Raw genomic sequence first — 23,187 nt, 5'->3', positions numbered from 1 at the left:
CACTTTTGGTGTAAACCAGAATTATTCTATTTTTTGCATTAATGAAAAATGTTTTTATCATGTATTAGAAACCTTAATCAACCATGTTTAAATGCTTTCTAGCATTAATAACGTTATTAGTCTTTAATTTGATTTATTTTACATCTTTCAATAAAACCAATTTTCTACAGCTTATTATTCCTGTTACATTGGAATATATCTAGATCGACTTATTAGTTCTTATAATTAAATACATTGGAAATTAAATCCGAATAGTAATACAAACTGGAAAAACACAAAACAGTGCTAATCTCTCGGAGTTGACAATGAGAATTATTTGCATGATATACAAGATGGCAATGAACTGTCTCACCTCTGTGCTCCCTGAGACTACCGCTTTGTCCACATTGACCAGCCCCTGATCCTCAGACTGGTGCACGCCTGGTGACCACTCTGCACAGCGCTGATGAGCCCAGCAGTGTCCTGAAAGATAAAATGTGGGATTAACATTGAATGTTTTCCTTCATATGCAAAACATAACTCAGAGGGGAGAACATGTTATAAAGCAGGGGTGGGGAACCTAAGGCCCGGGGGCCATATGCGGCCCCTGTAGCCGGTCTGAGTGGCCCTCCCACCCGCCCAGCTGCTTTGCCGTGAGTTAAGTACAGGGCAATTCTCGCAAGAGGTCGGTAGTTCTCGCAAGATTCCTCTTAATCAACAGCAGCCGGGGGCTGTCATGTCCTATTCGGCGGAAGCCGCCGGAGCGTGGGACGGCTGCAGCAGGACAATTTGGAAGAGAAATTTTTACATATGGCCCCAAAAGAATTTATTCCCCATACAAACGGCCCTTGGCACAAAAAAGGTTCCCCACCCCTGTTATAAAGAATAGAAAAGGAATTCTACTAAAAAGAGGCTTTATATTTTACTGATGTTAAGAATTTATTTTAAACATATGTTTTGACGTATGCCATATTCATGGGCTAATAATGCATGATCACCGATAACTACCGCCACCGGGGTTATTTTTTCAGCGACTTTTCAGTTTTGACTGAGAAGTCAGCAGTGAAAAGTCTCAATCCCAGGAGTATGCTCTTGCAACCAGCAACCATTACAGGGCTGTAGCGACATTCCCTTGAAAACATGGGGGATATGGTCGCTCAGTGACCATTTAGCCAGCAATGCTAGCCAATACCGACACGTGTACAGGGCTTAAAAGTGACCATACAGGGAGAGATTAACTCCATACTTTTTGTACTAGATTGCATAGCATCTAGCACAAAAAGCATACAATGTGCTAGAGCAGCGTGCTTTTTGTACTAGATACATTGCGATCTAGTACAAAAAACCTGTGTTCCAGGCTCCCATCCCCCATTGTCTTCACATTTGATGGGTACAGGTTCAGTGAGTGTTGATTTACTTCCTTAGCCTCATATCCCACTTCCCCCATACAAGTTATCAGTACTTTCTTTATTCACTCACTCACTAGCCACAGTGAACCTCTCTACCCAACCCTTCCGTTCTCCTACATAATCAACCTAGCACTTGTCGGTCACATTGGGTTAATAAAATTCCTACATATTCAATTATTATTGTACTGTTAATCCCCATGAGACACTAACACAATCTAACTAAAAGATCATAATAATAAATAGCAAAAAAAAAATTATATAGTGACAAATTCCAAATATAAAAGGACATTGCTGTACCTGTTGACTCAAAAAAGGACTGTATATGGATGTCATAAGGGAGGCCAACTTGACACAGCTCATCCCAGAACTTGCTGCCTTGTTCATCAGGTGCTGTTTGGGTGCTTACACTTGTGTATGTGGCATGGTGTTCAGAGGATTTTATTCTAATGAAGAGAAGAGAGACATTTGTACTACACAATATAATTATACCGTTTAACATAAAGCACTAAGTGAAGTGTTCATACAAAAATAAAAATAAAATACAAACTTGCCATCTACACAAACTGCATGACATAATTCACGCGGATGCACAAAAATGACAGTATGTATAAATAATACCAATTAAAATCTACAATCGAGCGGCTGAAAGAACCACACATTATTATATTCAATGCACACAGCATTGGTACTTCATTCAATCATATCAGTCCATGTCCTAAGGCCGCATAATGTGTAAATAACTTAACATACAAACACAATATCACACCTGCATATTACTCTCCATTATTTCATAATCCATTTAACCTATGTTTTGGGAGAGAACTGGAGCACCTAGAAAAAGCTCACAACGGGAGATTATGCAGACTTCCCATAGACAGACCATGACTGTGAGGCAGTAATGCTGAACAAATGACCGCATGGCTGTGAGGCAGTAATGCTAAGCACAGTGGGCCATATTCAAATAGATTTATATTAACCGGCAGCCACTAGAGGCTTTTTTTTTAAAGAAGTGAATGTGTTGTGCCTGTAGTCGCAACATATTAAAAATGTGTAGAAACATCGCCTTTTGTGACGAGTAGTGAGAATAAAGTTGGTTTAGAATTTTACCATCTCTATTACTGCACCAAATTCAAGCTGTTTTCATGATGTAAACTTAGTGAATGAGGCAGAGTTCAACACACACTAATGTGTATATGCCCTTGATAGGTCACAAACAACTCCAGTGCAAAACTGCTCAAAGTTCATTGGTGTAACCCAGGTTTCATGAATGTTACTTAGGCACTGTTGACTTTCTTTTTAAATGGAATTCAGTCTGAGTAGGTAAAGTTATATCTGAAATAAACCCCTCTTTGTGGGCTTGAATGTATTGTAGTAAGGAAGTACACATGGTTATTTTAATATAATCAAAAGTATTTTTTGAAAGGCCTACAGCCCCAAGTGACACATCAAATGACATATTTCCTGATCTCTCTCCCTCTATCCCCACTCATATCTCCAACTGTCTCTCTGCTGTCTACTCTTGGATGACCCAGCGCTTTTTTTTACTTAAAATAACAAAGACTAAGCTGACCTCTTCCCACCCCCCTGCATAAAACCTGACCATCTCTCATCCTAACCTGTTTATACTCACTTCTTCCCCTTCTGTGTCACCACTGTCTGTCTAACCCTCCCCTTTAGAATGTAAGCTCTCATGAGCAGGGCCCTCTATCGTCATGTGTCTTTCTTAGAATATATAAACCTCTTCCATCCTGATGATTGCTTCAGTATCCTGTCCTCTGTTGCAACTATCCATATTAACCATGTACTTGTCATAAACTGTCTTGTACTGTAATTCGGTATGTGTTTTTGCTCATAACTGTGCTCTGTAAAGCGCTATGGAATTTGGGTGCGCTATATAAAAACCTGTTATTAAATGGTGATGACAAACAAATACATTTTTTCTATAAGTTGTGCTCAAATTGGTCCTCAAGATCTACCAACAGTTTATCTTTTCCAGGCCACCTATTTTTAGCATGCCCCCCTCAGCTGCGATGTTGGCAGGTTAGCATGACCTGAAGCCACCAAGATCACTGCAGTGATCAAAGTAGTAGGATGTGTGCGGTGGTCATAGTGGGAGGCAGTGACTGGTGCATGTGACCGGGGTCGTGACATAATATGAGGAGAGGATAAATGATAAGCAGCCTAAACGCAATATATATCACATAGCACTTAACCACCAAGCTGGGCTATCCCGAGCATGGTCACGTACGATGCGACCAGTCAGAAATGCCCACTGTGCAGCTTCTGAAAGATAATCTTCCAGTAGGTTGCCACTTTCATAAAAGGAACTCCTGGCCCATTCTGCTTCTTTATACCCTCACTCAGTGCCTGCCCTGCTGCCAATCACTGTTGACTGGGCAGGCAAGGGGACGGTGAGGATTCCCCCGAACGGCGAGGTTCGCCTTGAGGAGTGTGCACCTAGCGATACTGCCCTGCTCCATATAGCCGCGAGCCTCACCGTTTTGACAGCCGCACTCGCAGTTTCCACCTCACTTTTTAGAATCAGCGAGGTGGAAACAACGGAGTGCAGGGGTGGGTTGAATACAGAGGGTGGGCTATGATGGCGAGCAATAGGCACTGCTCGCCGTCATAGCTCAGCTGTTGCCATCGAATATACCCCTATGTATTATGTGCATTGTTTTGATGTCTGTATTGGGCCTTGTGTCCTGTTACAAAGTGCCCTATAGAAATAAAACTTACTTACACGTCGCCCTTGTATTTCCATATTCCTTTTTTTCCATTTATTATATTGGGAAAGAAAAAAATGCTGTTTTTCCAGTTTTGCTGCAGTCAGGTTACATGAGTTCACCATACAATGAGCACATATAACACTGTACACATCACAGATGACAGGCAGAATTCATCCCCATGGCTTCTGAGTGCAGCGTACAATTACATTTTTTTTTTCAACTATTTTACTCACATCCTTTTGGATTAAAAAATACAATGACTATTATTCATTATTATTGCTTTTTGTCATTCTTAAATAAAAAAAAAACACTGTAATATTCCGGAACGAATAAGCCAGTAAAGTTCCTAAACATTAACTGAAACACAAGAAAACTTGTCCATACAACAGGCAACATGAAAAGGTTTAGACGATAAATGCACATGTTTAATCCTGGCTGGAAATGGCAGCACGGTTGCTAGGTAAAATGCATTTAGAGGTTATCAGCGGAGTCATTAATCAGCATTTCTGTGCAGTGTTCATTTAAGAAGAAAAGGATTTTGCACAGTATTTCAGCCTTCACTGCTGAAAGTTTATCAGGCTGTCAGATGTGGTTTGTCACTGTCACCAGCCCAGCTTGGGACATGACTTGCTTCACTGGAGCCAGGGCAAGATTCACATAATGCACATCTAAAAAGGCAACACAGTTCCCTTAAAGAACCAGATAAATCAATTGCCCCCAAGAATAATAGGCTACTTGTGTGTTATACAAAAAATTAATGGGTCATTTTTATTGCAGGGATAGACCACTCATACCAAAACACTATCAACGAAGCCTGTTTCTTCCAACCAAACTACCAGTGCCAGGTGTGTTATGGAAGAATCACCAGATAATCTGCATGGAGGAGCTCTGCAGCCAGGGACAGAAGAGAACATTCAAGGCAGTTTGACTCGTAATCATGTGAAACGTATTTTGCTCTTACCTATGGGGGTATCCTATTAGCCCAGATAAACCCGCACCTCCAAAAAACTGGGGTTTCTCACTTTGTTTTATCTCCTATTTAATTGTTGTGTGTGAAAACTCCTGATTTCACACACAAAAATATATAGGGTCCTCTGAAAGCTGCGGATCTGTGTGTTTTTGCAGCACTTATTTGGGCACAGTTATTGGGAATTTTGCGATCAGCAGAGGCATTGAGGGATAAGTGGTGGCAGTTGGGGCCCAGACCACCTAGGTATAAACTGAACAAATACACAACTCCTCACAATGACCAATTCTAACCGGTTCATAAAAAGTATACTGCAGTGTATACCCATCAGCCATAACATTAAAAACACCATCCTGATACCGTGTAGGAGCCGAAACCTCTCTGAGCCATTAGGAATGTGCTTCACAAGTCCTCTGAAGGTGTCCTGAGGTATCTGGCACCAAAATGTTAACAGTAGATCCTTTGGGAAAAATTAAATTGATTTATGGGCACCAAATGTAGTGCTTTCATTGTTCCTACCCATGGATGTTCATTAGTACCAGGTTACGCCTTTCAAATTGACTTAAACTGTCTAATACCCTGCTGAGGACACTCAAATTCCAATGCATACCCAAATGGCACAACAATTGAATTGCTCCATCAGGAGCAGTCTTAATGGCAGCCTAAGGGAAAATCAACAGAATTCCATCCTTTAAGTCCTGTAACTTGCATAGTGAGGCGTCCATGGCTTAGGTTTGTGTTTCCAGCACAGCCCACAGATGCTTGAGCTCAATAAGTTCTGGGGAATTTTGAGGCCAAGTCACATTTTTGTCAATTTCCCCAAACCATTCCTGAACAAGTATTGCAGTGTGGCAGGTCGCATTATCTTGCTGAAACAGGCCACTTCCATCTGGGAATACCATCGCCAAGAAGTGGTGTACTTGGTTTGCAGCAATGTTAAAGGTAGGTGGCCTACAGATGGAGCCACTGCCATCTATCTCTATAATAGGATTAAGTGAGTGATTGGATTACTCTGCTAATCCCCTACTCAATTGTTCTATGTATTGTATTGCAGCTGACAACAATAGGATAGCCATGGCTAGCCATCCTGAGCCGTGGCCTAAGGAAGATAGATGAGATGGGCTCCTACTGTATGTCAAAATAAAGGCCCCCATACATTAGGCCGACTTGTCCTTCGGACAAGTCAGACCCAATTCTCCTGTGAGCCGCCCGGCAGCTCCCCGGGAGGCTCACATACAATTTGTCACTTGATGTGCAAAATTTACAAGTGATAAATCGCTTGCGATTTACCACATGTAACGGGGAGCTGCGGGCGGTGAGGGGCAGGCGGTAGGGGGCAGCGGGGGTGCCGGTGATCCTGGGGCGCAGGGAGCCGTGTAAAAAGCCACTGCCATCAGCGGGAGCAGTGGGGGCAGCGCAGAGTAGCAGGGAGCCGGGCCGGGCAGGAGAAGCCGCTGCCGGGCAGCGGCGGGACTCGGGAGCAGCAGAACACTTAAAAAAAAAAAGCCCATACAAACGCAAAGGAAGCCATTGATTGGCTGAGACCTCTCTCAGCCAATTAGCGATTGGCTGAGAGAGGTCTCAGCCAATCAATGGCTTCCTATGCGTTTGTATGAGCTTTTTTTTCTTTCTAAGTGTTCTGCTCCCGGCGCCACTCGCGCTGCCTGGCAGCATCTTCTCCTGCCCGGCTCTCTGGTACTCTGCGCCGCCCCCCCCCCCTGCTCCCGCTGACGGCAGCTTCTTCTCCTCCTCTGCCAGGCTCCCTGCGCCGCTCCCCTGATCCCTCCACCCGGCTCTGGTAGGTCCCCCTGCCAGCTGCAGTCCCCGCAGGGCTCTAGGCAGCACATAAGATTTAGAAAATCTTATGTGCAGCCCGTCCAACCTGCCGACTCCGATGCGCACGGGGCCGCGCATCGGGTCGGAGGTCATGTCTCGATATGCGATTTGGGCCAATTTTACAGCCCGATTCATCTGAATCGGCCAAATCGTGCCCAAATCGCATAGTGTATGGGAGCCTTAAGATCAAGTAACAAATGCCAAGACTCAAGAAATCCCAGCAGAACATTGCCCAGATCATTATACTACCTACGCCCGCCTTGACTTATTCCCATAGCGTATGTTGATAAATCTCCAGGCAACCTTCTTTCATTGCTCCAGGGTTTTGAATGCTCAAGTTCCCACTGTAGGCGCTGTTGGCAGTGGGCACTCGGATTGGTCTGTGACTATACAACCCCATACATGGCAAGCTGTGATGCACTGTGTGTTCTGAGACCTTACTATCATATAGCCAGCATTAACTTTTTCAGCAATTTGTGCGTCAGCAGCTCTTCCGTATGATCAGACTAGATAGGCTCACATTTGCTTTCCACACGCATCAATGAGCCTTGGACCTTGTTGAAGATGTGGTAACCACTGCATACAGGGAACACACTACAAGACACGCCATTTTGGAGATGCTCCGACACATCTGTTTATCCATCACCATTTGGTCCTTGTCAATGTCACTCAGTACATCCATCGCCCAGCTCATTTGTGTACAAACAAACCCATGCTAGTCAAAGCTACAATGACACCCAATACATTAGTATATATTATAATACTCTGCAAATGATACTGCAAACAGAGCACATACTGCCTTTCTAATGGAACACTTATGTAACCCAACAGCAGAGAAGAAAACTTCAACAGACATAGATTCCAGTGTAAGACATTGCATGTAATCTTCAAGATGCAAAATACCAGTATACCATATAATGGGGACCCATCTCTTACACCTTGCAATAAGTACAGGCTTAGAAGGGAACCGCTTTTTTCTTTTCTTTATTCCACAATTTCCCACAAGCAGGAATACATCATTATAATTTCCCAATTGCTTAGTTAGCAGCAGATGTGGCATGTATTGGATCATGTACACAAATTAGCCAGGAATGTAATCTCCCTTGGCACCTGTAATTCCCTAGGTTTTGGTGGGATGTAGAGCAAACCAGCAGCTTATTATCTTGGCTCCTTAGAATCCATCAGGGATACTAAAGGAGGACTCCAGGAAGTAACAGTCATTGATAAAAGTGGATTCGAACAATATGCCTCTGCTCAAATAAATAGGATTTTAATATACCTACCGGTAAATCCTTTTCTCGTAGTCCATATGGAATACTGGGGTTCAATACTATGGGGATAGAGATCCTCCGCAGGAGAGACAGGCACATAAGATCTTTCAGTGTGGGTGCACTGGCTCCTCCCCTCTATCCTCCCTCCACTAGTCAGTTAATGAAAAATTGTGCCGAAGGAGAGCAAAGTATATGAGGAGTAAGCGAGTAAATGTGGTGAGATTCATACCAGCACACCGTCACAAAAATAACAAAATAGGTAAAGAAACCTATAATAATAACCTATGGTGAACACCATAACTGAAATATTTAATAAATATATATCTGTATATATATATATGCATATATGGCAACAAGCCAATATTAGAACGTCACTCGTTCAAAAAGGCAACCAGCCAATACAAGAACGTTAACCGTTCAACAAGGCAACAAGCCCAAGAAAACAAGGTATTACCTGCAGCAGAAAATTCCGCACTAAGGCGAGCGCCCAGTATTCTGGGGTTCAATACTATGGGAAGGTCCCAAAGCCATCAGAACGGGCGGGAACGTGCGGAGACTGCTGTAACACCGCTTGGCCGAACTGAGAATCCTCCCTTGCCAGGGCATCAAATTTGTAGAACTTTACAAACGTATGCTGCCCCGACCAAGTAGCAGTTCTGCAAAGCTGTAAGGCCGAGACTCCTCGAGCAGCATTTTGGTCCCTACAGACCTTTTCGAATGAGCCTTCAATGAGGATGGAATAGTCAATCCAGCTATCCCATAGGCTTGTTGGATCGTGGTACGTATCCAATGGGCAATAGTCTGCTTTGATGCAGGAGCACCCTTCTTCTTCATCGTAAAGCACAAACAGACCATCAGTCTTCCTGAACCTAGAGGGTCGCCTCACATAGACCCTCAGGGCCTGAACATCCAGGGATGCCGGCATCTCTGGATGAGCCAAACTGGACGGGACCACAATCGGTTGGTTTAGATGGAAAGCCGACACAACCTTAGGCAAGAATTGCGGCCTAGTCCTCAGTTCCGCCCTGTCGATACCTGGACCTTTAAGGACCCCAGCTGGAGCCCCAAGTCCAAACCTGCTTGCAGGAACCGCAAGAAGTTACCCAGTTTAAAATCTGCAGGTGGTAGGGCATTTCCCTCACACCAGGCCACATATCTCCTCCAAATGTGGTGATAATGGGAGGCCGTTACCGGTTTTCTGGCTTGGGTCATGGTTGTTATGACCGAGGAATCCAAACCCTTGCGCCTCAGGATCTGCCGCTCAACCTCCAGGCCGTTAAACGAAGCCAAGGTAAGTCCTGGTAACCGAACAGCCCTTGAAGAAGGTGGTCTTCTCTGAGGGGCAGACGCCAAGGGTCTTCCACCAGCATGGCCTGAAGATCCCCGAACCAGGCTCGCCAAGGCCAATCTGGTCTTATTCTTTTTAACACTTTCGCCAGTAGTGGTAACGGGGGAAAGAGATATACCAGCCAGTATTCCCAAGGCCAAGTTAGTGCATCCGCTGCCTCCGCACAAGGATCCCTTGTCCGAGAGCAGTACCTGGTTACCTTGTGGTTTCTTCGAGAGGCCATGAGGTCTATCTGTGGAGTCCCCCACAGATCCGCAATGGCAGTGAACACCTCCTGGTGTAATTCCCATTCCCCGGGATGGAGGTCGTGGCGGCTGAGAAAATCCGCCTCCCAGTTGTCCACTCCCGGTATGAATATGGCGGACAATGCCAGAACGTTTTGTTCCGCCCAAGAGATGATCCTGGCAGCTTCTCTCATGCACGGCATGCTCCTCGTTCCACCCTGCCTGTTTATGTAGGCAACCGTGGTCGCATTGTCGGACTGCACCTGCACAGCCCTGCCCTGGAGCAGCCTTCAACAGGGCGTAGTAAACCGCCTTCAATTCCAGCCTGTTGATATGGAGCTTGGCTTCCAACAGGGACCATCTGCCCTGAAGATGGACACTCTGAACCACGGCCCCCCATCCTCTCAAGCTGGCATCCGTGGTCAACAGAAGTCAATCCTGGATTTGAAAGGAACGGCCGGACAGTAGATTTGTCGACTCCAACCACCATTGGAGCGACAGCCTTGTGGTTGCAGAGAGTGTTATCAGCCTGCGCATCTGGCTGGGGCACCCTGACCACTTAGTCAGGATATCCAGCTGGAATGTCCTTGAGTGAAAGCTGGCATACTGTACGGCCTCGAAGGAGGCCACCATCTTGCCCATCAGCCTCAAGCAGAGGTGAACCGACACCTGTGGGCCCGCCAACACCTCTACCACAAGTTGCTGGATTGCAGCCACCTTCTCCGGTGGAAGGAATACCTTCTGTTCTGCTGTGACCAGGATCATGCCCAGGAACAGCATCCTTTGACTTGGGACAGGGATGATTTCTTCAGGTTCAAAATCCACCCGTGGTCCGAGAGGATCCTCCTCGTCAGCTGAATAGCACTGAAACAGGCTCCTGCCGACCCTGCCTTGATCAGCAGATGTGCAGAGCCATGGACAGGCCAAAGGGCAACGCCCGGAACTGATAATGTTCCCTTCCCAGCGCAAACCTCAGAAACATTTGGTTTGGGGGCCAAATGGGGACGTGTAGATAGGCATCCTTGACGTCTATGGAAGCCAGGAACTCCCCTGGCTCGAGACTGGCGATGACCGAATGGAGGGACTCCATTCTGAATTTGAACACCCGCAGGTACGGGTTCAAATCCTTCAGGTTCAGAATGGGCCTCACTGACCCATCTGGCTTGGGCACCAGGAAGAGGTTCGAGTAGTAACCCTGCCCCTGCTCCTGCACTGGAACCGGCAGGATTACCCTGGACTGGAGCAGTTCCTGGATTGCCCCTTGTAGGAGAATCCGGTCCTCCGCTGCTGCGGGGAAGGCCGACTTGAAGAACCTTCTGGGAGGTGGTCTGTCAAACTCCAGCCTGTAGCCCTGCGAAATAAGAGTCCTGGCCCAGGAATCTAGGCACGAGGCATCCCACACCTGGCTGAAGTACGACAGACAACCCCCCACCTCGAGAGGATCCTGTGGTGGGGAGATCCCGTCATGCTGACGGCTTGGAGGCAGCTGCAGTGGCAGCACGGTCCTGTGTGCCAGAGGGGTTAGGTTTCCTGAACTTAGCCCATCCACCTCTGTTGGCATTGGACGCACCTCTGGCCCTGGAGCAGAACCGAGTCCCGCGAAAGGAATGCTGGGTAGGCAAGGTAAATGGACGTTTTGGCGCAGGAGGGGCTGATGGAAGAAAAGTGGACTTACCAGCCGTAGCCTTGGAGATCCACTCATCCAACTCACTCCCAAAAAGCCTCTCCCCTGAGAAGGGGATAATCTCCACACTGCGTTTGGAGTCCACGTCCGCCACCCACTGTCGCAGCAGAGTTGCGGGCATTTATGGCCCCCAATTCCTTCTGGGCCTCGTATAGGACCTTTGCCATGTCCTGAATGCGACGCAGATTTCCACCCATCTGCGCCACCGACATGTCCCCCAGCAAACTTTCCTGGATCTGGGTGGACCACGTGTGAATGGCCTTAGCCATCCAACAACTGGCCAGTACGGGACGTTGAGAGGCCCCACTAGCCGTATACATCGACTTGAGAGTGGTCTCCAGTCTCCTATCAGCCCCGTCCTTAAGGGTGGAAACACCCGGGACTGGTAGTAACACCTTTTTAGAAAAGCGTGAAACTGAGAAGTCCACAACAAGAGGCTCCTCCCACAATTTTCTACCTGCAGGTTCAAAAGGGTACACATTTGCGAACCTCTTTGTGAGCTGGAACCTCTTCTCAGGGTTTTTCCATGCGTTTTTGAAAACACCCTCTAGTTCCGCCTGCTCTGGGAAACACACAGACTGCTTTTTCTGTGTCATAAAGAAAGAGTCACCCTCCGTGACTGCCTCCAGAGGAAGCTCTAAGACCCCCCTAATAGCTCTGATAGGTTCAGGGCCATGTACTGGTGCCTGTTCTTGTACAGGCTCCTGATCCTGCAACTCCTCCCCCTCATCAAGGATATCATCCTCATCTGTATCAGGGGCCACAGCCGACAAGGGCCTATTCTGAGGCTGGCTAGACTGGCTGGGAAAAGGAGTGATGATATCCACCCTAGCTGACAGGATGGCTAAATCCTTCTGTACCCTCTGAGTCTGCTTTGTATTAGCAGCTAGCTGGGATGAGACTGAGTCTAACAGCATTTTAATGCTGCTGGCCCATGCAGGCTCATTATCTCCCTGTGACACCCCACTATATTGTGGGGGCACACCACTAGCCAGAGGGGTAGTCCCACTAGGCTGTGGAGACATACAGGTTTCACAGGTAACCTGTGACTGAGGCAGGGATAAACTTGGTGCTGCACACCATGAAGGTCAGTTTCTTCACCATTGTGAAGCTGGACACTCAGACACACACACACACACACACACACACACACACAGATTTGTAAGTGTTCTTTGGCTATGTGTTAAAAACTAATATCTTAACTAGCCAGTGTGGGGTAAACAGAGCTACTTGGGAAACCAGGGCACCCTGTAACCTGAGCTCACAGATTGGAGAGACTTGGTTCACAGTAAAACACACAGTAATTCTTCAGAAAAACAGTGCTATGCAATATTCCTATGCTAGGCAAACACAATGTAAGTGTTAATTAGTGCTATAACTTGCTGTCTCTGCAGGCAGAAAGATCCCAGATTCACCCCACCGATGAGGAGCTGTAATGGCTACCTCAGCATGCAGGAAGAAGCAGGAAGTCTTGCCCAGCAGAGCCTGGACCCACTCTGAGCTAAGCCCCGCCCCCAAAACGGAGCTGATGCTGTTAGCATTAAAAAGCTGGCGTTTTTAGGTTTATCTGTGTTTTATGCAAAAAACAGACATTGCCATAGCCCTGGTGGTCCAGTGGCTATCTGTACCTGCCAGCAAATATATAAAAGATGGGGGGTTCGTGCGGTACCTGCGGGAGGTCCGCTGCTACTGCCGCCGCCATCTTGGCGCACATAAAGTCGGGGTACCCCCGACCAGTACTCACCACTTGAAGTCTTCAGACCCTGCCAGGGGTGTGCGGCAGCTGGGAGGTCTGCTCGCCCCAGCGCAAAGCTGTGCGGTGACAGAAACCTCTCTCAGGACAAAGTCCTGCAGCAGGGCAGCTCTGCGCCTAATTAGAGGCCGGTGACTGATCCTTCCCCTGGCACCCTCGAAGCAGGACTGCTGCCTAGGTCTAAAAGCAGCGCCCCAAAATAACAAACTAAAACAAAATGTTGAAAAATCTCTCTGGAGCTCCCAGAAGTGCAGCCTCTCCTGAGGCACATTTTTCTAAACTGACTAGTGGAGGGAGGGTTGAGGGGAGGAGCCAGTGCACCCACACTGAAAGATCTTATGTGCCTGTCTCTCCTGCGGAGGATCTCTATCCCATAGTATTGAACCCCAGTATTCCATAATGGACGTTAGAGAAATTCCATTTATGGAGAATGTATAAACATGAATGAACACCTGGAAAGCAGAATATATAGAAAAGAATTGGGCAGCAGCGCTCACTATACACAAATAAACCAATAAAAACCATATGGAGATTGGACTGATTTCACATTAAAATAGATACATTTTAATGCCCCTTCTGCCTGTGTCCCAGCGCCTCTCCTGACCTTCTTTTGCAAAAGTCGGGTTTGGACTTTACTATTGGACTCACTAATCAGCACTGCTCACACCTGTATCTTTTACACACACACACACACACACACACACACACACACACACACACACACACATAATACGCCCTCTGACGAAGTCACAGATGAAACGCATCAGGGCATGGCCTGCTACGTTCTCCTCACTTGTCTTACCCAGCGGCTTCCCAGTCATCACTGGCTTCTGCCCACTCCGCAGTGCAATGCAGCGTGTGACGTTTCCGGGACCCATGAGTGGACAGACCAGCATGGCGTAAGCTGTATGCTTTGTTGATGTGTGTCATGCCTTGCGGTAACCAGCCCACAGTGCACCAGTGAGCATATATTTGTAAACACTTTTACTTAATTTATCTGCACACGTACATTGGGGTTTAAAAAGATAAGCTTGCCATAGCACAATCACAGCAGTACTGAATACGTATGAAGCTCAGAAGCCGCGGTCAGTAAGCAGGATCCGGCACGCTGGTAGCCACAAGCCTAGAGACAGTGGAAGATGGATGGGACCGACAAGCAGATGTCACGGTCGGAATGAAGAGGCCACGTACACACACACACACATATATACATACATATATATACACACACACACACACACACATATATGGTACCTTTGGAATTCAAACAATTCCCAGACAAGGTATATTACTAAGATTACATTAATATACCTCAAGCATGCAATTTGATTTGACGTGCATATAAGTCTACTAACACTGCTGGGTTGTTCTGGTGCTTACTTCCTATAAACAGGACAGTCACTGGCAGCCCCCTGGGGCCGCCGTGTGAGGGGCTGCCCTCTGTTGTTGTTTTCCCACTTCCTTTCTGATCATGACCCCGGCTTGCTGCCAGCTCTAGCAGCCAATCACATTTGCGCAGCACAAGACAGGCTCAGTGCTGGCTCTTGGCCCCTGGCCACACCAGCGCTGCGAGAGATTACATCAGCAGCACACAGGGACACTAGAGCTGTTCCAAGATAAATCAATTTGGCTCTTTTCTGAGAGGCTCCAGGAAGCTCTTGTGATGAGAGCAGCCACATAAAATGCTCATCCCAAAAAGGTGCCAGGGACTTTAACATTTCAGCCAAAACCATGGCTGAAATGACTCCGTGTACTGCGGGGCTCTTAACATGTAGAAAAAAAGATTTCATTCAATTGTAGTTTTAAATAAAATAGTCACAATACAAGTAACAGGGCTATTTTTCAGCAGGCTCCAGCAGGAACTAAGGCCCTTATTCTAGTTCACTCTGACAAAATATTTCTTAGATGGACAAAACCATGTGCACTGCAGGTGAGGCAGGTGTAAAACCCCACCCAAATCTAATTATCTCTGCACAAGTAACACCTGCCTCACCTGCAGTGCACATGGTTTTGTCCATCTAAGAAATATTTGGACAGAAAGAGTGAACTAGAATAAGGGCCTCAGTTCCTGCTGAAAAATAGCCCTGACATGAAGTAACACTATATCTGTATACATGTTTTCTTTACATAAACTCTGACTTTCACAAACGTACCAGAGACACAACAGTTCCCCATGCCCCACAATACTGATTGCAGCGTAGAAGTCTGAGGCACCCCACAGGAGAGCTGCAGCATTTCTTACATAGCCAATCACCTGCTGAATAATGCAGAGCTGTTCCCAAAAACATGGCATGAGATTGCAGGTGCTGAGCATAAGTGGTTATACTAAATAAGGAGCCGGCATGGACATGAAAGGGTTAAGCCCGTGCAGAAATTGGGAAGTGTTGTTTGTGTTGGTGTGGGTGGAGATCAGCACCATTACTGGAGCACAGCTACAGCTGCTGCCGGGAGATGAAACACACCACAGGGTCCTACAGCCTCCCCCCTCCAGTAATAACTGGATCACACAGCTAAAGCAAGAGCAATTCCACTCTCTGCTGTTCTTCTTTTGACTCGGCTGAACAAAACACAGCACCATTTACCTAATCTTCTCGAGAAAATTAGTATTTACATAAGGCGGCACAGTGCAGTACGTTTGTGTGCGCTGCCACTAAAACGCATGGTGTGGAAGTTAGTATACCAATACTAGAATCTGACTTCAGACATCAAAAGAACCACCTGTGGGTATTAAATCCCGATTATCCTGCTGCTCAGCTGGTGCCACATTCTATTCCAACCTCATTTTCCTTTGCAGTATACTGTACAGTTTGAGATATTTGACAACGCCAGCAGAATAGTAAACATGCTAATTGGAAGCAATTCTGCAAAATACAGGTTACTCATCAAAATGAACGATAGAAAGGGTTTACACCACTGGAAACAACCAATGGCATCTAACAATCCCATCAAAGCTGTGTCTGTTTTCAGCTGCACTGAACAGGCGCCCCCTCTGCAACCAGTCGCCTGGCAGCAACCTGTTACAGGCATACAATGCAAAGCCGATGATAAAGATCAAGTGGAAAAGAAACCATAAGGGGGGCACAAAGTCTTGGTGATTTCAAACACCTCATCACACCCTCCTGTGAAGGGGCTGGAACAGCTGCCAAGCACACATCCTGACACAAATCTCTTATTTCTGATCCCTGTGTCCTCATGTTGCCCCCTGAGGTTTTATTAACAGGTGGATGGCCAGAGGCGAGCTCCTATACTGACTGGATTAACTCCGTGTCTATTGACTGGCTTAACGTCCCTATGCTCACTAGGAGTTCAGCAAGTGAGGAAGCTCAGGAGGAACCAATTAAGTGCTTCAGGTTTCATGACCAGTCACACTTAAGGTGGCCGTACACAGGTCCAACTTGTCTGATGCACAAGTCAGACCTGTTTTCCTTTCACTCCTTCGGCAGCTCCCCGGTATGGCTCCTTCCGACTTGGCACTTGAGGTACCATTATTACATGTGGTAAATCGTATGCGATTTATCGCATGTAAAAGAACTCCCAGGGAGCTGCCGGGGGACTTCAAGGGAAATCAGATGAGATACATGGCAGGTGCTAAAAATCACTTGCTACGTGAAGCTGATTGGTCCATATGATCTCTGGTATTCAATCCGATGCACATGAGAACGCGCATCGGATCCGATGTCAAACACCTTCCACTTTGGCCAAATTCATCGGATATAATCGGGCCGTTCTGTCGGAATCAGGTGAAAAAGCGCCCGTGTGTATGGGCACCTTTATTCCGCTCACTTTGAAGTGATGAGTAAACAAAGAAAACGTGCTCTTTTGTGTGTATCCTCACGGTCGGTGTACGGTTACCTTCTAGAACTATACTTTCTGTTCCTTGTCCCACCTGCTCTTGTATTCTTTCTGCATAAATTGAGTTATTAGTATTCTGTCACTTGGAAAAGCTACTTCACTGCTACGCAGCATGTTAGATTAATACCTGGGGCCTTTCCAAAGAGTTGCACAACATTAAAAGAATGTTCATAAAGTAACCAATTGAAATAATACACGTATTGGGTGCTGCATATGTACTATGCTATTATCAGACTGAGCAGCCAAATTACTGCACAGTATGTACCTCGTTCGATTGTGTACTCGGGAAACATAAGCAGCACTGGGGAGACTCTGTAGAGGAGGCCTTATACCGCAGTCATGCCAAACAGCCCCTTTTAGCATGCAAGGTCTTGAGAGACCATGATAACGTCAAGTGTCTTTTTGTTGTTGTCGGTTTCCATGCCAAGTTCCATTGTGCTCACTATGCAGACTCAGTCGCATAGTATCAGCAGTGTGAAATATCAGCAGTGTCTCCTGGGGAGTCTTAGTCACATCATGTTGTGACTAAAAGGCTGGGTACACACCTATAGATATATCTGCACATCAATTTCTTTGCAGATATAACTCCAGATAGGGCACTTTGTTCTGCATATACACTGAGCGGTTAGGACTTATCACATTTAGGTGGGTGCCCACCCAGTTATGCTATTACCACTGGCTTGTGCGAGTGCCCGTACACATGGCACAATGCACTGGAATATCTTTAGATATATCCACGTTTGGCTGTGTGACAAATTTGAAGCAATATGTCTGAACAATGTTTTTAACAGACATATGGTTGGTACACTCTGGCCGATCAGCAATATGTCGGCCATTCAATAGAAAGGCTGATACATCGGTCAGTGCGGGATGCAGTTAAAATCCCGGCGGTCGGGATCCCGGCGTTCAGAATCACGACGCCGGAATCCCGACCGCCGAAATGCCGACACATTCTCCCTCCTGGGGTGTCCAGGACACCCCTGGAGGGAGAATAAATTAGTGTGCCGAGCGTAGCGAGGCACCGGGCCCGCTGCGTGGCGAGCGCAGCGAGCCCGCAAGGGGGGGCGATCCACGTCCCCCCTTGTCGGCATTTCGGTTGTCGGCATTTCGGCTGTCGGGATTCCGGCGTCGGGATTCTGAATGCCGGGATCCCGACCGCCGGGATTCAATACTGAATCCGGTCAGTGCATAACCAGCATAATACACGTTTGGCAAAAAGAAAAAAGTCGGGGGCTAGTGGAGTTGCAATCTGTTAATTCTACCTTTACCTGCAGTGATACAAATATCATCTACTAGTCTTAAGGACCGTCCGACAGATGGGCAAAGGTTTGTGCTTATTAAATTCTTATTCCAGCTACCATTCCCAACCACAGCAGGGCAGAAGCTGCAGCAGCCAGAGCAAGTCCCCAACTATCCACCTGCCCTTGCCAACCACAACAGGGCAGAAGCTGCTGCAGCAGCCAAAGCAAGTCTTCAACTATCCACCTGCCCTTGCCAAACACAACAGGGCAGAAACTGCTGCAGCGGGTACAGAAGATCCCAAAAAACCCTTGATGAATAAGCAAATAATAAAGACCACTCTGCTGAAGAGTCGCTCACTTAAGAACGTCTGTTGAGTTGCATTCAGAAAGTCTTTCCAATGACATATCCTAACGCATGAAAACATAAATAGCATGCACCCTTCACAGCACTCTTAAGGGCTCGTCCGATCAAACCAATCTTCGAACTTAGATTGTCCCTCAAGATAAGGTGGTGTGCAAAGTTTGAAGACGGTTAGTTAAAAAATTTGAGAGTTATTGTGGAACACACACACATCATTCAATTATCCATCTACCTACCTATCTAGTGTCTGTGTGTCTCCAAAAGACTGCCATCTGTTGGCAGCGAGTGAAACTATATCTTTCTCTCACACACATGCACAACAAACACAGAGGCAATCATAAGGTAGCAGAATAGACTCCCCCTCCCCCTTTCTATTGCTCATGGACTAGCGCAGACCGAAGCAAGTGTGACTATGAACATAGTATTGCACAGCTCAGCAATATCATTTGAGATTCATCATTCGGTGAACTTTCACATCAACTTCACAGACACCCCAAACTAATTATATGTTGGAGCAAACACTTGATAAACTGGCGCAAATGCATGTACTGACGGCAGCTAGCTCACTGCAGGACAACACTGAAGAATCTGCTCTCTCAAGTTTTTCAATTACCATCAGAAAAGCTTAAACCCAACACCTCAGCTGGAGAGGTTATTTTCTGTCAAAATGAAAACTCCTTAAGTCAGAAGATTTGTGCATTTTCATAATTAAGCTCTGGCATGCTGATTTTTATTCCCATTGGAGACTGTGCAAAGTGTAATAAATAGTAACGTTAACAAGCTCTAAATATGAAGCTGATTGGAGAGTAATACTTCCCAATCCTACTGTTTAAAGTTTATCTGCAAAAACCCAGCATGAGCTGAGGGATCTCCAGCAACTAAAGGTGCTCACTGGGGCCAGTATAGTAGAGAACCATGATGGGAGCCCCACCATTATTGTACCAGAGGCAGCAACTGAAATGCCAATACTATGGACTATATCTATTGACCATCAGGCAAAGCTACTGGTGATTGGCAGTTTTAAATTATCATATTAAATATGGCAATAGGAATCAGAATTGGATCAGACCGCTTCAGCATAGATTCCTTTTGCCATTTTAAGATGAACAGTCATATCCACCAAGCACTGACAGTGTTGACTAACGCCCCATTAGTAAATATACCTCTAAGGGGTGTATTCAATGCTCCGGAGAGCGGGGCACAGTGTTCTCAATTTTTCGTTCACTGTGCATTCTCCATTTTTTCTACCCCTCGCTATTGCCTCCTGCTCACCCTATTGAACCTGTCCGCTGCTCATCGCCCCAATGCGGCGTTATTGGCTGAATTTGTAGGCAGTGTTCAAATATTGCAGAGATATGCTGAAAAACGCAAATTAGCCTAAACAAAGGATTCCAAAGCAGCTGAAAAAAAAGGTAACATAGGGGGGGGGGGGGTTGATTGCAGCATTGAATACACAAACGTAGAGATACACAAAACTTCCAATAAGAAAGAAACAACAGCGATTACCAAGCGGCAAACAGGGAGTGTTGAATAGGGCAAGGAACATTTTTGAGTATTGCCTTTCTCGCCAAAAAAAATGCGAACCTCGCCAGAAAAAGAAGCAAAATGGAAGCATTAAATACTGCCCTTTGTCTCTACCTTAGGAACATGACTGCATTAAAGGGTATATGTACTAAGACTTGGAGAGAGATCAAGTTGATGGAGATAAAGTACCAATCAGCTCCTAACTGTCATTTTTTAAACTTCGGAAGATACTCAATTAGTTCAGTTTTTCTTATAGGTGGGATAAAAAAGGAACTAATTACATTCCCCGAATATTCAACTGTGCCCTTTTTTTTAACGTTATTGAAGGCATTTTTCTCCATTGCCTTTTCACCTTTTCTTTTTTTCAACAAAAAGTCATTGGCGAAAAATGCCTCAAAGAGCTGCAAAAACTGTTGCAATTACACATGCAAAGTGCCAAAAACATGTAGATCTGTGGCTAATTCGCTGGTCAAGGTTTTCGCCCTAAAGAACTGAGAAAAGGGCAGATTTAACACCTGGACAAAAAATGCGACCTTATTGAATACACCATTTAATTTGCAACATGGCAGTTAGGAGCGGATTGGCTGGGACTCTCTCTCAGTTCATGTTATCGCTTCTCCAAGTACATAGACTCCTTAAACATTTGTGAAAATTATCAAAATAATACGAAGTCTCACGCCAACTTTACCAGCTGCACTCTATGAATTGAGAATTTGGACTCTTGAGGACTTCCACAAAAAACACCACACTGTCTATTAATACAGATTACAGTACTTTGGGTAGGTCCAGAATTTAGAGGAAGCATTATTATTACTACTTTGTGACCCCTATTGATTACTAGTTCATCTTCACAACACTGCTTTTATCACACATCCCTTTTGTATATTAGATCCACGTGTCTATTAGGTGTAATAGGGTTACAATATTTAAGAGACAAACACAAAACAGTTGGTGCACACAATAGCTTTAATCTTCTAGGTTTCATTCACTCAGATCACACCACTCTGCAGAAGTACAGACACTTACTGTTGATGCCCTCGTTTTGTAGGCTTTCCAGAGGATTTACAGGTCCCATCACCGCCATCAGGGTCCTTATGCTCGTTCAGGGTTTTCCATGGCAGGAGAAAGCCAGGAGTTGGACTAAACTGCTTTAATTCCCCTTGCCCCAAGAGACTCCGTTCACCGCAATAACAGAAAGCACAAAGTTGTTCACTAAAATAGAGAAAGGGAAAAAAAAAGGATATAAATACACAGAGCCTTTACTTGTTCTTCTAATCTAACACTACGCATTATGCCTATTGCCACAATGCTACGGTATAAAACCAAGTAAAACACAGCTCATAAAGCAGGTCCCACATTAAAAAGCAAAAGAAAGCACTGCTCAAAATAGTATTGGCTTGGAAGAATAATTATTCAAGAAAAACCAATAACTTGACATTTAATGGCTTACAAAATTGACACCAAACAATATATAAACTGTAAATAAGGATAAAGCCCCAGCTCTAGGCAAACTGTGTTATTAGGTCCTGTCCGTTGTTACCCTCCACTGTTTGAAATTCTGCTAATGCGCTTTAAATCAAGTCGACTTTTAACCAGCGCAGATGTCACTGGCCATTTTGGGAGGGACGAGTGAGCACACACTGGGACCTTCTACTCTGCTCTTGTCAGCAGCACAATGATTCAGTGGAAGTGCTTGGAGCTGTACCCCTAAAATGGATCCTCACAGAGCACCTGTGTTCATGCCAGATTTTTCATTGGCAAACCGGATTCCTTGATACAAGTATGTAGGCCATTTCTAAAATTGTGTATTTTTAGGACTGAAATAGGCTTCAAATTATGTTTTTATTTACAGCAATTTTTAGGGCAGAATCAGTAATTTATGCATGTATACTATATATAATTTATCATTTACAGTTTATATACAGCAATATATGTTGTCAATTTATTATACATCTCTAATCATTTTACTGCAATTCCAATACCAGTGCCTTATATTGCTTTTTTATTGTTTATTGAACGGTCGTTTCAGCTTTCAGACTCAAATTGGGCTGCTGCAGCTTATTAACACCGCTTTCAGACCGCACTCTAGACCCGGGTTATTGCCGTGTCCTTGTGGCCACAACATGGGGCGAGATGCGGTCTGAAAGGGCCACCTCGGGTCAAGCAACATGGGAGTTCAACCCTGGTAATGACCAGAGTTGAACACGGCCCTGACCAGTGTCAAGTGCAGTGTGAACGGGTAGCCTGGGTCGAGCGACCCAGCCCCCGGTGACACCCAGCCGCTCAGCTCCGCCTTGTGTGACGTCACCCACCTGGCAATAGGCCGTGTCTGACGCAGAGCTTTCAGACCGCAAATGCCGCGTCGCTCCGGGGATGGGACCAGTGTCCTAATCCTGGGTGCGACCCGGCATTTGCGGTCTGAAAACGGTATTAGATACAAAGCAAATATCCACATAATTATGAAGTATTAATTATTACAGCTGAAGGTACTTGTGGAGTATCACGGCTCCCACGACCTTCATCGTATGCTGATCGTATGCTAAAAATCGCATCGCATGCGATGCGATCGCACCCGATTTTGCACTGAAATGCATCAGAATGCATTGAAATGTGTAATAAACTTGTGAAATGCCCCCAAATGCCATTTTTCATAGTGCACCACCCCCACTATCCACGTGAACCCGAAGCGTGGCGAGCGCAGCGAGCCCGCAAGGGGCGGCGGTAAGCGTCCTACGACCTTTTCATACCCCCACTATCCACGTCGGCGTGGAGTTGAGAATAGAATAGTGTGGAGAGCGCAGCGAGCCACCGAGCCCGAAGCGTGGCGAGCCCCGCGAGGGGACGCGGATACCTTCACAGCTATACGCGTCCCCTCGCGGGCTTCACAGGTATCCGCGTCCGCTCGCCACGCTTTGGGCTCGGTGGCTCGCTGCGCTCGCCACACTATTCCATTCTCAACTCCACGCCGACGTGGATAGTGGGGGTATGAAAAGGTCGTAGGACGCGTAC

The 23,187-nt window shown here is 46.0% G+C and overlaps 1 protein-coding gene across 12 annotated transcripts in view; it reads right to left on the bottom strand.

The window, feature by feature from the left end:
- KMT2C (lysine methyltransferase 2C) overlaps positions 1-23,187 on the bottom strand; it is a 218,964-nt gene that overhangs the window by 138,149 nt on the left and 57,628 nt on the right. For all 12 annotated transcript variants that reach the window (XM_083189044.1, XM_083189048.1, XM_083189054.1 and 9 more), the window contains exons 4-6: positions 21,205-21,390; positions 1,686-1,831; positions 353-462 (exon numbers count right to left, since the gene is read on the bottom strand). In XM_083189044.1, coding sequence (XP_083045170.1) covers positions 353-462; positions 1,686-1,831; positions 21,205-21,390 — 442 coding nt within the window. The remainder of the gene's footprint in view (positions 1-352; positions 463-1,685; positions 1,832-21,204; positions 21,391-23,187) is intronic.

Source organism: Crinia signifera, chromosome 5, assembly GCF_055691185.1.
Source record: "Crinia signifera chromosome 5, ASM5569118v1, whole genome shotgun sequence".
In the NCBI taxonomy this organism is placed as follows: domain Eukaryota; kingdom Metazoa; phylum Chordata; class Amphibia; order Anura; family Myobatrachidae; genus Crinia; species Crinia signifera.
Note: the sequence above shows the minus strand (reverse complement) of the source record. Positions and strands in the feature narration are given on the sequence as shown.